This window comes from Nanorana parkeri, unplaced genomic scaffold (genome assembly GCF_000935625.1).
Source record: "Nanorana parkeri isolate BGI_ZX_2015 unplaced genomic scaffold, ASM93562v1 scaffold168, whole genome shotgun sequence".
NCBI classification, from domain to species: Eukaryota; Metazoa; Chordata; class Amphibia; order Anura; family Dicroglossidae; genus Nanorana; species Nanorana parkeri.
Window position 1 is genome coordinate 1,527,276 of NW_017306436.1, and position 13,911 is coordinate 1,541,186.

At 46.7% G+C, this 13,911-nt stretch overlaps 1 protein-coding gene across 1 annotated transcript in view; it reads left to right on the top strand.

Moving 5' to 3' along the window:
- The window catches only part of LOC108785573, a 63,238-nt gene that overhangs the window by 1,781 nt on the left and 47,546 nt on the right, over positions 1–13,911 (top strand). Inside the window, exon 2 of the mRNA XM_018554661.1 lies at positions 4–1,344. Coding sequence (XP_018410163.1) covers positions 4–1,344 — 1,341 coding nt within the window. The remainder of the gene's footprint in view (positions 1–3; positions 1,345–13,911) is intronic.

Consider the following 13,911-nt stretch of genomic DNA (forward strand, 5'->3'; position numbering starts at 1 on the left):
CAGCTGCGGCCCGGCGCGGACGGTGGAGGAATCATCATCGGCGGCGGCTCCCCGTCCTCCGAGCGGCCCGAGAGAGCCCGGCTGAGCGAGAACACCCGGCTAGCCACCCGCTACGCCGTGCGCATCTTTCGGGAGTACCTGAACGAGAAGGCACAGAGCCCGGACTTCGAGAGCATGGACAAGGAGGCGCTGTGCCGGGTGTTGCGCTCCTTCTACGCCGAGGCAAGGTCTAAGAGCGGCCAGCTGTACAGCAAGTCTTCCCTCATCAGCATCCGCTCTTCCCTCAACCGCTACCTAAACGAGCCGCCCTATTGCCGCACCCTGGACCTGACCAAAGACCCCGAGCTCCGCAGCGCCAACCTCACCCTGGCCGCCGTCATTCGTAAGCTGGAGGAGCAGGGGGCCGGCCCGGTGGTCCAGAAGCAGGCCATCACCCGGGCGGACCTAAGGAAGCTGTACACGTCCTGTGTGTTCAGTGCCGCCTCCCCCTTCGGCCTCCTCAACAAGGTCTGGTTCGAGACCTGTATGTACTTCTGTACCCGAGGCCGAGAGAACCAGCGGGAGCTGGAGGAGGACTCGTTCGGCCTGGCCATGGACGAGGACGGCCGGCGCTTCGTCTACTTCAAGTCGTTGGGGCCATACCACAAGTCGCGCTCCGCGTCCGGCTCCTCGTCCTGGGGGAAGAAGCAGCGTGGAGCCGAGGGCGACGAAGAGAACCTGCCGCGCATGTACGAGACCGGCACCGAGTTCTGCCCCTATGCCAGCTTTGTCAAGTACCTGGCCAAGCGCAACCCCCTGTGCAAAGCCTTCTTCCAGAGACCCCGGGACCACTGCAACGAGGCCGACGTCACCTGGTACGAGAACAAGGCCATCGGCAAGAACCTGCTGGGCACGCGAATGCAGATGCTGTCCAAGGCGGCCAAGCTGTCCAAGACCTACACCAACCACTGCATCGGTGCCGTGTCCGTGGCCACGCTCAACAGCATCGCCGGAATCGGCACCAAGCTGGGGCCCCCCTACTTCTCCGATGGCCTGAACGGCGCTAGACACCGGCCCGCCACCGCCTTCATCCTGCCCAAGGCCAACGGAGGAGGAATGGGGCTGCGGGAGATGAAGTGCGAGGCCACCAAGAGACCCTTGTATGACTCTGGACAAGCCATCTATGTGGACACTCCTCCTTCTCCAAAAAGACTCTGTGTCAGGTCTGCAGAGCCCTCCTCGGACTGCGTCCTGGTTGTGTCCGTCAAGAGTGACCATCAGCCACCCTGCCCCGAGACTAATGGTCACATGGTGCTGGCGGCCTCACCTGCTGTCACTTCCCCCACCGTGATGTCCCCTGTACAGGTAAATTCAGCTCTTCCTGCTAGAGTGGTGTCTCCTATCTAAGGCTGGCCACACATGGATCGATCTTCGTCCGTTTCCTGCTGAAGCTCCCAAAGTTTGATTCTTTGATGGCTCAGCCAGCAACACCCAACTTGACCAAAGTCAATCAGCTTTTGTTGACAGAGCCGGGTGGAAAATTGTCAGCAGCCAATCATCTACAATGGCTGATATCTGTTAGAACACAATTGCTGGCAGGGGAGATTCCTCCATCTACATTCTTTAGTATGGATGGGCAATCAAGAGATTTTTCTCGTTCAGTCCACTGGGCCCAACGAGAACAATCTTACAGAGCATGGCCAGCAAATGCCACAAAGGTGAGTCTGCCGCTAGCCAACAGGAAGATCAGTAAAAGGCTACCTGTCTGTCCCTATGCAATTGATCCCTTGCTAGCCAAGGCAGAAAGATGTGTCTCCCATCACTGGTGACCACGATTCGCCAGTGAGGGAGTGATTCCATGGGGTCAGACAGACACCCTCACTTGACACAATTGTATTGCTAGTGGCCTTGTGACATGCACATCTTTGCTAGGAAAACTCCATACTGGTCAGGTGCCCAACCTGCGGCCCTTTAGAACCTAGTGTGTGGCCCTCAGACAGTAGTCTCTGTTTTCCATACCTAAGTGCTCATTCAGGGCCATGGAGGAAAACTGTTCTTTAGAATAGTAGTAGTCTCCAGTAGGTCCAGGTGATTGGTTCGCTTTATTTATTTCACACTATCTCACTTTTTCTGTGCCGTCCATCCCATTTCTTTTTTATTTTATGGTGGATCTTGCTGAAATATGACATGAAAAGTCAACTTTAAAGTGACACTAACCTCAGCAATTCAATCTAAAAAATAATTCAGGTATCTGAACCAATAATACAAATTTATCTTATTTGTGTATCTCTCGGCTGTAGATCCTCAAATCATCTCTGAATTGGTGCTGACACTGTCCTTCCTTCTGGAGGGTGGCTGCTTATGTTCCCCATGGTCCCTGTGTGTGTTGTAAAGTAGTCACTGCTCCAAGCTCACTCCCAGTAAGGACTACAATCTCAATAGAAATGAGTAAACTAAACATGAGATGGTAGTCCATCACAGGAGCGATCTTGGAGCCGTGGCTACTTTACAACAGAAGGAAGGACAGTGTCAGTATGAATTCAGAGATGATTTGAGAATCTACAGCCGAGTGATACACAAATAAGATACATTTGTATTAATGGTTCAGGTAACTTGAATGCATTTTTAAGATTCAACTCCTGAGTTTAGTGTCACTTAAAGGATACTGCAAGGAGAGCTCATTTGTAAAAGGGGCTCTGTTAGTAGTGATGTCCAGCAGTCTCATGTTTATAGTCTATGGCTGTCTCCTAAAGCATGTCCGCAGTCTTCAACAACTACTATAGTATGTCTTCAGTCTCTGCCTGGCCCCTGTTGTATGTCCGGAGTCTCTGCCCGTCTCCTGTTGTATGTCCGCAGTCTCTGCCTCCTGTTGTATGTCCGCAGTCTCTGCCTGTCTCCTGCTTTATGTCCGTAGTCTCTGTCCGTCTCCTGTTGTATGTCCGCAGTCTCTGCCTGTCTCTTGCTTTATGTCCGCAGTCTCTGCCTGTCTAATGTTGTGTGTCCGCAGTCTCTGCCTGTCTCCTGTTGTATGTCCGCAGTCTCTGCCTGTCTCCTGTTGTATGTCCGCAGTCTCTGCCTGTCTCCTGTTGTATGTCCGCAGTCTCTGCCTGTCTCCTGTTGTATGTCCGCAGCCTCTGCCTGTCTCCTGTTGTATGTCCGCAGTCTCTGCCTGTCTCCTGTTGTATGTCCGCAGCCTCTTTGTATGCCCGCAGTCTCTGCCTGTCTACTGTTGTATGTCCGCAATCTCTGCCTGTCTACTGTTGTATGTCCGCAATCTCTGCCTGTCTACTGTTGTATGTCCGCAATCTCTGCCTGTCTACTGTTGTATGTCCGCAATCTCTGCCTGTCTCCTGTTGTATGCCCGCAGTCTCTGCCTGTCTACTGTTGTATGTCCGCAATCTCTGCCTGTCTCCTGTTGTATGTCTGCAGTCTCTGTCTGTCTCCTGTTGGCCCTTAAGCGATGTAAGGGTCCTCATTTGAGGCCCCCTGTATGAAGTAAGCTCACCGCCATGGCCAGACACAATAGATATCAGAAACTGCTCAAACAAATGGGTGCTTGGATCAGTAACACATGGTTTTCACCAAAAAGAAGTGGTCAGCCCTGCTACAAAATCGGATTCTTCTATCCTTGTATGTAAGAGAAATGTGTTTCACAGAAACTGCTAAAACATTGGACAGATTAATCCGTTTCTTCATTGAGTGGAACAATGACTTATGGGAAGAAAGTGTAAAGCGTTCCCATTTGTGATCAGTCGGTTGTTACGTGAATGGGGCTTTACTGTTATATCGGAGGGGCAGTGACACATTTTCTGATCTTGGCTTCATACGAGAGGAGTGTCTGCGTGACTTTGGGTAATAGGGTCAGATCAGGACACATGAAGATATATCTGTTGGTAATGGCCCCTCCCTAAACGTGCATACTCAGCTGAGCCGAAACCTGCATGTAAAAGGGCCCATTCACTCCATGTTGTTGTGTTACTGCTCACTTGAGCACTGCGCATGTCAATGTGGGCAACATTCATTGGTACAGTTCTGTTCCATTTATTGAAATGGCACCCCAGCACACTTTGCTGACTGATCGGCATTGCTGAACAATGTGCGTTGCAGCGCCCTGGCATAAACTGGTGCATGCACGACTTTTTGGCAGCATGCTGCAACACAAGTTAGTGCGTTGCCGTATGTTGCACTGTAATACGTGTCTGTCAGAAGGTTTGTTGGAGTGCCATGGAGAATGAATGGCGCTATATTGCACCAACACATTTAATGTGCTGCCGTGTGTTGTGGTAGTGCGTGTTCCCGCAATGACATGCTAAAACTGGCCATAACTGTGTGAAGAGTATGGGAGGAAGGAGCATGGGGGGGGGTGTAGTGGATTTACAACATTTTTACTGTCCAGTATTCCCCTGGCTGATGGCCATCTACTGCCATATATATCAGATTGTTATCTGCACCAGCTAAGATTGTGTCACCGGGCACCTGAGAAAACGAATTATTATTATTATTATACAGGATTGATGTAAAGCCAACAGTTTGTGCCGCACTTTGCAATATAAGGAAGACATTACAGTTACAATGCAAATCCAGACAAGATGGTTAGGAGGGCCCGGCCCAGGAGAGCTCACAATCTAGAAGAGTGCCCATACATGTGCAGAAATGCATTTCTAATCAGGCAGTTGAGAGAGACGTCTGGGTCAGTCCAGGTCGCAGGTCTATGACCAGCTCTACCCATCTATGATTAATAATTCATTATCAGAACGGGAAAACAAAGCACAACCTGCCCTGTGTATTAAGTAAACCCGACTTTTATGAAACATTCACTACAGGTGAATCTTCCTGCTAAATGTGTTTTACATGACCGTGATTGATCCACCGCCAGTAAATGTTTGTAACTTTCACCATCCATTTGTTTATAAATATGTCCCATGGGTGGATAGAAGAATGTGTATCTTTAGGTGCTTCTGCATAGTTCTCTCATCTCATTTTTCAAAGGCTGAGCAGTGAAGTGTGACCTGTCACCTCTGTTCTAAGGCTCCATTCACACATGAGTGGTTTTCCGCACGTATTCGGCTGTACGAATACGCACGGAACCACGCTAAACATAAAATGTGCATTGCATTATTATTATTATACAGGATTTATATAGCACCAACAGTTTGTGCAGCGCTTAACAATATAGGGAAGACATTACAATCACAATACAAATCAAGACAAGATGGTATGGACTATTGAGGCGGCCACGCGGTACGAAACCGCGCGTCCCGCAAAATAGTCCAAGCGCGATTTTATGGGCGGATTCTGCAAGTTCTGGGAATGGTAATAGCCGCAAAGGTGCGGAATCCGCACGTATGTTAAGGTTAGCGCGGTTCGGTTCCGTGCGGTTTTCTGTGCAGAAAATGCTACCGCAATGTGTGAATGGAGCCTTAGATTGGCCTGGATTACTAATAATGAAAATGACTTGAAGGGCCAGTCTTTGAGTAGTTTGTGTCGGATATGATTAGTCTCGGCTTATTTTAGTCTGCTGAAAAGCTACAAAGCTACAGAGCAGTGTGACCCCATAGAGGTAAACTGGTTCCTGTATAGAACAGGACGACTCCATGTACAGTCATCATACAAACGTGTTATATTTCTCAAGCTTGGGGTTGTAGCCAGGATTGTGTCTCTATATGGGATAGAAAATCCAGTTATTGTGGTATTTATAGTTTACCTAAACTTGATCACACAGGCTGTGCATGTAAAGCTGTCTGAGGACGTTCATTAGTGAACAACGTGTTAATAGATCCTGGCCATACACTATACAGTCTGCTTGTACAATATTCTAAAGGCCCCATTCACACAAAGGTACTCGCTGGTCCACGGAGGGTCTGTTGACCTGCGATTGTACCTTTCGATTTCTGTGTGATCCGATGCACTGCGTTTTTTCATCTTTTTTTATTTTTAGGATGAGCTTTATGTGAAGTAACTTGTCCAGAGTGAACATACTTCATTGTAAAGCTTGGAATGCGTTGCGTGTTAAAAAAAAAAAATAGAGCATGCTCTTCTTTTTTTTTCAGCGCAACAGACGGCAATGCAACGCACCAATGTAAACTGTCCTATTCGCACCCATTCATTTCTCGTTGCCCTTGAGTTACCATCCGTTATAAAACGGATCCGGTGTGAATGGGCTCTTAAGGCTGATTCACATCACGTGTTGGAGCTGCTGTGTCTATTTTGTGTCAGAGCAGCTCCAGCACAGGACAAGGCAATATGCCTAGTCGCAGATGGGCACAGTTCATACAACTGCATCATGGTGGTCTCCCATAGAACTTCATGAATTGTCACTTGTGACAAGTTCTAATGCTCGCCAGTGGCCGGGTCACTGGTGTGAATCCAGCTATAGAGTTACCAAAACTATAGAATGTGAGGACAAGCCTGAACTTTACATTCAAATAGTATCAAATCAGACAGACACTTGTACTACGTAGTTGTTGGTAGATCAGAGATTGTACAATCAGATTGTATAGTGTATGGTCAGCTTGACCTGACATGTGCATATGCTATCCGTACAATTAGTACATAAAGAATCTAAACTGTAAAGACGGTACTTTGGTGAGGGCTCATGCGTATGACCAATAAGGACCACACCAGCCCGGTTCAGTATATTTGTGGGGAGGGTACGGCTGGGTGCATCTGACCAGCTGTGGACATGAAGCTCATACAAATCAATGACAAGCTCACACTGTCTGTAGCTGTTCGTGGAGTGATTACCTGTGGTTAGGAACATATGCCTTTCCCTGGACATGAACTGTCTGCATCCAGGGGTTCACATCTGTCCCTAACCACACATAAGCCTGTCATTGATTTGTACAGACTTCCGGTCCGCGGCTGATCGGAAGCACCAGCCTGTACCTGCCCCAGAAATACACTGATCCGGGTGGATCTAATCGGCCGTATGCATGAGTCCTAAAGGAGAACATTTACTTTCTGAAACATTCGAAACATTTCTCATCAATCAGTTGAGGTTCTTTTTTTTTTGTCTTGTAGTAGAATTTTGCATCTCTTGTTTCTGCATTTCCTGTGCTCAGGTTTTTCTAAGATACAAAGCTATGTTTTCCTATAAATCTTTGTAGATGAAAGACGGTTCATATGAATACATGAGTACATATGACAGAGCAGAAGAGCAACAATCGGAATACAGAATGTGGGAGGGAGATGAAAAGTTTAGAGTCGGCAAATATGTTCTTCCATTGCCACAAATGCCAGATACCAACTCCATGTATTTAATACCAGGCTCCTGGAATCAGTCCAGCTGAGGGGTAAAGCGAACAGTTCTTATCTGCCTCTTGTGGCTGGTCCTAAATATACGCACATTCTCTGTAATGAAGTGGCTGGATTATGATAAGAAGGGCAAAGCCAAATTGTGGTATAGCAATCGGTGAGATTCCAGGTGGGGAAATAGAAAGAATGTTTCCCTCTGTATTTCTGTACTTCGCAGGTGGGGGACATTTTCAGTCACTTTCTTTTATGTGCACATCAACTACAATAGCAGCTCCATAGTTAGTTTACTTCCATGGAAGATTCTCATATACTCTTTAGTTGTTTTCTAAAACAAAACACGATTTAATTTTCTAGTGGGTGAAAGATGGCAACTTTTAATTACTATGGGCAACAGATAAGGATATGGTGATTTCACTTTGTATTAGTGAAACTCCATATTGGGTTGTTTAACCAGTTGACATCCGCGGTGTTAAACCCCCTTCCCATCCAGGCCATTTTTCAGTATTCAGCGCTGCGGTACTTTGACTGACGTTTATTCCGTCATGCAACGCTGTACTGAAATTAATTTTATACCCTTTTTTGGGGACACATAGAGCTTTATTTCGGTGGTATTTAATCACCACTGGGGTTTTTATTTTTTAATATATTAAGGAAAAACTACAGATTTAAAAAAAAAAAAAACAGTTCCCCCTATATTAAATTCTAAAACATTTATTATTACCAAATTTTTGGTAAAATATAAAAGACGGGGTCACGTCGGGTAAAGAGACACCAAACATGTCAAGCCTTAAAATTGCGCACGCGCGCGAAACCTCAAAAAAACTAAATTACCCAAAATTGGCCATAGGCGACGCATTAAAAGCTTTTAACGCTCATCAGTTTAGTGTTATCAGTGATTGATGGCCCTAAAATGATTGCTCTCACTGCGACGTTCGCGGCGATATGTAACATGTGTAGCGCAATTGTCATTTTCGCGTGCTGGCGCATGCGACGCATATTTACGTTTAAATGTGCGTAAACGAAGGTGGGGGGACTTAAACATTTGGGGGGGTGGTTTACTTTTTTTTATTTGTGACCTGTTATTTTTTTAAACTTTTTTTGTTTGTGACTTTTATTTTTTTAAACTTTTTTTATTTATATAGATTTTTTTTTTACACTTATTGTTATTGCTATTACATAGGGGGATACCATCCCCCTATATAATAGCACAGGTACACTGACAGGTCCTCTTTATGGAGACATTAGGGGTCTCTAGACCCCTAATGTCACCTGGAGACCCCAAAAGAAGCTGATGAAGCACAGATTTGCTTCATCAGCTTCTTCTCTCTGGCAGTAGGAGCCAGATGACTGACAGGTGAATGCGGAAGTGATGTAATACACATCACTTCTGCATTCACACTACAGACGGAGATCAGCAAGGAGCTGACTCCCTCCCTCCTCCTCCTGACGCCCTCCCGAGCCGGTCCCGGGCCGCAGATGGGCTAGCGGATCCCGGGATTAAAGGTGAGGGGTCAGGAGGAGGGAGATGGCGGCACTCGAGATTGGGGTGGGGGTGGGCGGGGGGCTCCGAAATTCACGCCATACAACCGATCGGTGGCTATAGAGCCGCTGATCGGCTGTATGTGAAACAGCCGTTAACGGCTGTAGTAACGAGCGGGTCTTTCCTGCCTGTGCGCGCGCGCTAGGGGGCGCGCGCGAGCAGGAAAAAAATGCCGTCTGGCGACGGCAACCCGCGGATGTGAGTCTGCCGTCTGTCCGTTTTTTCTTAACGGGCGGACGGCAAGAGGTTAATATTACATACACTCGAGCATATGTATATACACCAAACACAGGATTATGACCACCCGCTTAATATTGAGTAGGTCCCTCTTTTGCGTCCAAAACAGTCCTGACCCAACTCTTCTAGACCTCTGAAGGTATGCTGTGGTATCTGGTACCAAGCTGTCAGTAGCAGATCCATGATGTCCTGTAAATTGTGAGGCTGGGCCTTCTTCGCTAATACATGCATCAATGAGCCTTGGCTGCCCATGACCTTGTCACCAGTTTTCCTTCCTTGGATCACTTTTGGTTAGTCCTGACCACTGCAAACCGGGAACATCCCATAAGAGCTGCAGTTTTGAAGTTGCTCTGACCCAATCATCTACCGTCACAATTTGCTCAAATCCTTCCACGTGCCTGTTTTTTCTGCTTCCACTACATCAATTGCGGGGACTGTTCACTTGCTGCCTAATATATCCCACCCACCTCCAGGTGCCATTGTATTGAGATAACCACTGTTATTCACTTCACCAGTCAGTGGTCATAATGTTATAGCAGATCGGTGTATATAGTAATTTGTAGAATATTTCTACCACTTTCATTCAGTTTTCGGTCAGAAAATAACTGAAAGAAATTCATCCCACCACTTACAGTTTTAGTTGATCCTGCAAAACACAAGTTGTCGTGATTCATTCCATCTTGATTGTGATCAGAAGTTGGTTGGAAGTGATTGGAATCGTTCGGGTATCAGTGGGATGATATCATACAACCAGTTTGTTAGCAGATTCATAGTTCTCATTATTGCTGCAGCATAGACCTTTTATTGATTGCAGCTTAGTTTGTTCCAAGCAAAGAAACCTCTAGATGGAGATTTTCCCCATTCTTTATGCAATGAATTTCACATTTTATAGAACAGGGGGCAAGAGTGATCCACTCCAAAAACACAACATGCTGAATGTTTGGATATGAAACTGTCCTCATGTAGTAATGGGCTGGGACATGACACAAACCAGATTTGTCCAAGCTCACTTAGAACTGAAACCTACACACACCCATCCCGGCCCAAAGGGACGGGAATGCCTCTGCCATAAGTAGCTCCCATTGATTGGGAGGGGATGAGTCACAGTTTTGAGCAGACTGGAGCAACTGGATTCACACTAAAGCTGGCCATACACCAATAGATTATCTGCAGATTTTCTATGGTCAGATGGAAAAAGTGCAGCAGATTCCTCCATCTACGTTACACTGTGTGGATGGAGGAATCTCCCACTGGGCCGGCCACGCTGGCTGTCAAAATACCTGAACAATCTGATTGGATGCAGGCATTGTTCAGGTGTTTTAAGAGCCAGCGGGGCCGGCTAGCAAGATACTGAAGCTTGGCCCAGCGGGAGATTCCTCCATCCACACAGTGTAGCGTAGATGGAGGAATTTGTTGCACTTTTTCCATCTGACCATAGAAAGTCTGCAGATAATCTATAGGTGCATGGCCAGTTTAAGACCTAGCTCATTGCTGTCCTCCAGGGTTTTGCAGTGCAGACAGTAATCCCTTTTCAAATCTGTGCCGAGATTATATAGAATACATATGTTGGTGAATAGGGGCCCTTAAAGTAAACTTTTTTAAAGAAGAATTTGGGGCTTCCTTTCCTTACCTTCTCCTGAAAATGCTCTGAGTGTTATGCTGATCCACTGGCTTAAGTACTTTCTCAGTCATAAACTCAGAACAAGTATGAAGATGAGTAGTTGTGTCTTGACTCTGGTTCTGTAATCTGTGTGCTTTTTCCAGGTCAGTATTAAACCTGTGACAGCCAGGATACTAGTATTCTTAGCAGAGCTTTGCAGATCCTAATTTTCTCTCAGTTTCCTGCATGTTAAATCATGCGTCATTGCATGTAAAGTCCCCATTTACACCTGAGCGTTTTGTGTACGGGCATCAAAGACACAAATAAAAAAATGTATGCTTTGACATGCGTTCCTGAAACGCATCAAAGATACTAAACCTGCTTGTTGTGTCATTACCATTAATGGCACCCCAAACGTGGCCAAGAACATGCATGTTTGTTCTCTGTGCTTGCACTTGTTAAATCACGCACAAACACGGAGTGGAAAAAAATGTAACACATTGCAGATTTTGCTACATGCGCTACATTTCTGTGTTTGGCGCACATTCAGGACCCCATTGAAATCAATAGGGACGCACACCAAACACAACACATGTTCGTACTACACTCAAGTGTGAATGAGGACTAAGGGTAATGTCAGACGGGTGACTGCAGCTGTAACTGAGGCAGCAAGATGTCGATCCCATCACTAGTGATCAAGATTCAGCCAGCGATAAAATGACTCCTTGAGGAACGATTCCATCGATGATTCGTCTCTAGCTGCAGAATTGCCAGTCAGCTTTATTCCTTAGGGCTAGTTCACACCTGATGCAGTTGTGAGGCAATCCGTGCGCTTTGGCAGCTGCATCAAAATCGCATCACAATGCTTTCCAATGGGATTTCTGGTGCTCTGTTCACACCAGTGCAGTCCATTCCGATGCAGTCAGAAAAAAAAATCCTGCTTGCCACATTTTAGCTTCACCTGATAACAACGGAATGCATGCAAACACACTGAACTGCACCTGAAAGCCCATTTTAAGCTTAAAAAAAAAACCCTGCAGTAAAATCGCGGTAAACCGCATCACACTGCAGCTGCGCAGACGCACGCAGTTCTGATGCAGTTACGGTGTGAACTAGCCCATAACTAAACAGTGCATCAACAATTTATTTTCAGATCACCTGCCCTCAATATCTTAGAAGTTGAATGCTTCCTCATACAACTATTTAGCGGTGTCAGTGAGGTCTCAGTAAAGGTGGCCATACACTGTACAACCAAGTCTTGCGAGGGTTGTAAAGTAATTTAAAAAACGTACGATTTGCCCATTATGGACAAGCAGATCGTACATGCGATCATCGCAAGCCCGACCCGCTGAGGGGCGAGCTTCCGGTGACTGCAATGCTGAGCGGGCAGTGTGCGCACACCGGCCCGTTCGGCAGTTGTCGAACAAGCACGCCACTAACCCGCCGATAATCATATACGATTCTCGGCGGGTTTTCCAGCCTGCTTGTTCGACAGAAGACGTGCGACCGTACGATTATCATACGATCGCGGGATTTCCCGCAATTCTCGTACGATAATTGTACGTTGTATGGGCACCTTTAGTGTTGAGAGTGAGCAGTAGTGTACAGAATAATGCTAGAACTACATGTGGGATGTTTAGTTTAGGAGAAACAAATCTCCTAGTTCAAAACTTGCTTGTTGAGCTAGTGCAGACGTTTTGGCCTTCAGAAGAGATATATCTCATGAGATTCATTTCTTGGGGTACACTTGAAGGCCCCATTCACACAGGAATCGGCCGGCACGGACAGCTCCGTGCACGGCCGTATCAGGCAGCTCCCAGGAAGGACAGGGGCTGCGTGTGATTAGTACGCAGCCATACGCTCCCCTACGCTCACCTCAACTGCACGTCCGTGCTGGTGCGTGTTTCCTGGCTCGGACGCAGACAGGATCCACCTTGTCAGCGTACGAGTATGCTCACCCGCACGGACATGCACTTGAGGTGAGCGTAGGGGGAGCGTATGGCCACGTAGTCCCATAGAGATGGACAGGGGCTGCATACTAATCACACACAGCACCTGTCCTTCCCGGGAGCTGTCCGATAGGGCTGTGCACGGAGCTGTACGTGCCGGATGATTCCTGTGTGAATGGGGTCGAAGGGGTGAAATCACCCAAGAATTTCCTAAATGAGAAATGAGTCTGCTGCTGTTCAAGTCTATGGAGATGCTAATAGTTGCCGATATGCTAGAAAGATGCCGGAGTTATTTCATCACCCTACTAACGTTCTCATGGCAGCAATCCCTTTATTTGGAACATATTACTTTGAATGTGAGTTGCCACACCAGAGATTTTCAGTAGCCTGATCTATCTCCCACTCTCCTCTCTTCCTCTCCATTGTGTTAGGTTGGAATAGGAGATACCGTAAATAGTTGAACAATCACACATTTAGGGGTGATTGTTCCCTTTCACTTTGTGAGATTCAGACAAGTCTGGTCTCCTAAAGAAATGCAAATGGCACTCTGTATGTCATAACTAGTGACATGTGCTGGGGCTTGGTGTGAACCCAATTTGCCGTAGCAAACCTGTGACTGGCCATCCTCACCCCCTCAACAGTTGCAACAGTTTTGCACAGACTTGTGTGAACTCCAGAATACTGGGTTTGCACCAAGCCCCCAAACATCACTGGTCATGACTCTTCTTTGTTCCAGCTTCTATTAGTCTCTTAAACACTTCTGGTGTGTTGGATGCCTGTGTCCCCTGCTTTGCACTATCATTCCATCCTCCAACCCCCATATAAAACCCTGTAGGGATCGGAGGCATGTATTACCTCTTCTCTTGCAGGGGAGTGCTGTTTTGTTTTTTTTAGACAGCTGACAGGGTCTCTTTAAGCTCATGGGACTAATCTCCTAATCATCATCCAACAACCTCCAGCACTCACGAGTGATGTTTGCAGTCTCTGATTATCCCAAACCTGAGCTTGCATGTATTCATAGCGTGTACTGCTGTGTTTAATCCAGGAAACAATGCAGAGATGTACACAATTTTACTCCAGATCAAACCCCATAATGACAACCAGACGGGTACGTGCGTTGCTGTTGATTTTGAATGACATACACTACATACGCAAAAGGAGCGTTTTTTTTCCTGCATTGGGACCGCAGCAACGCTAAACGCCTCAATGCAAAATAAAGCTCATTCCTCTACATGCGTTATTGCGGTGCAGTATAGTGTGAAGGGGTCCTGAGTGCGAAGAAACACAATGGAATGCTTCAATTTTCAAACCTAAAATGGTAACTAACTGGATCAGGTTGCTATAGACAACAC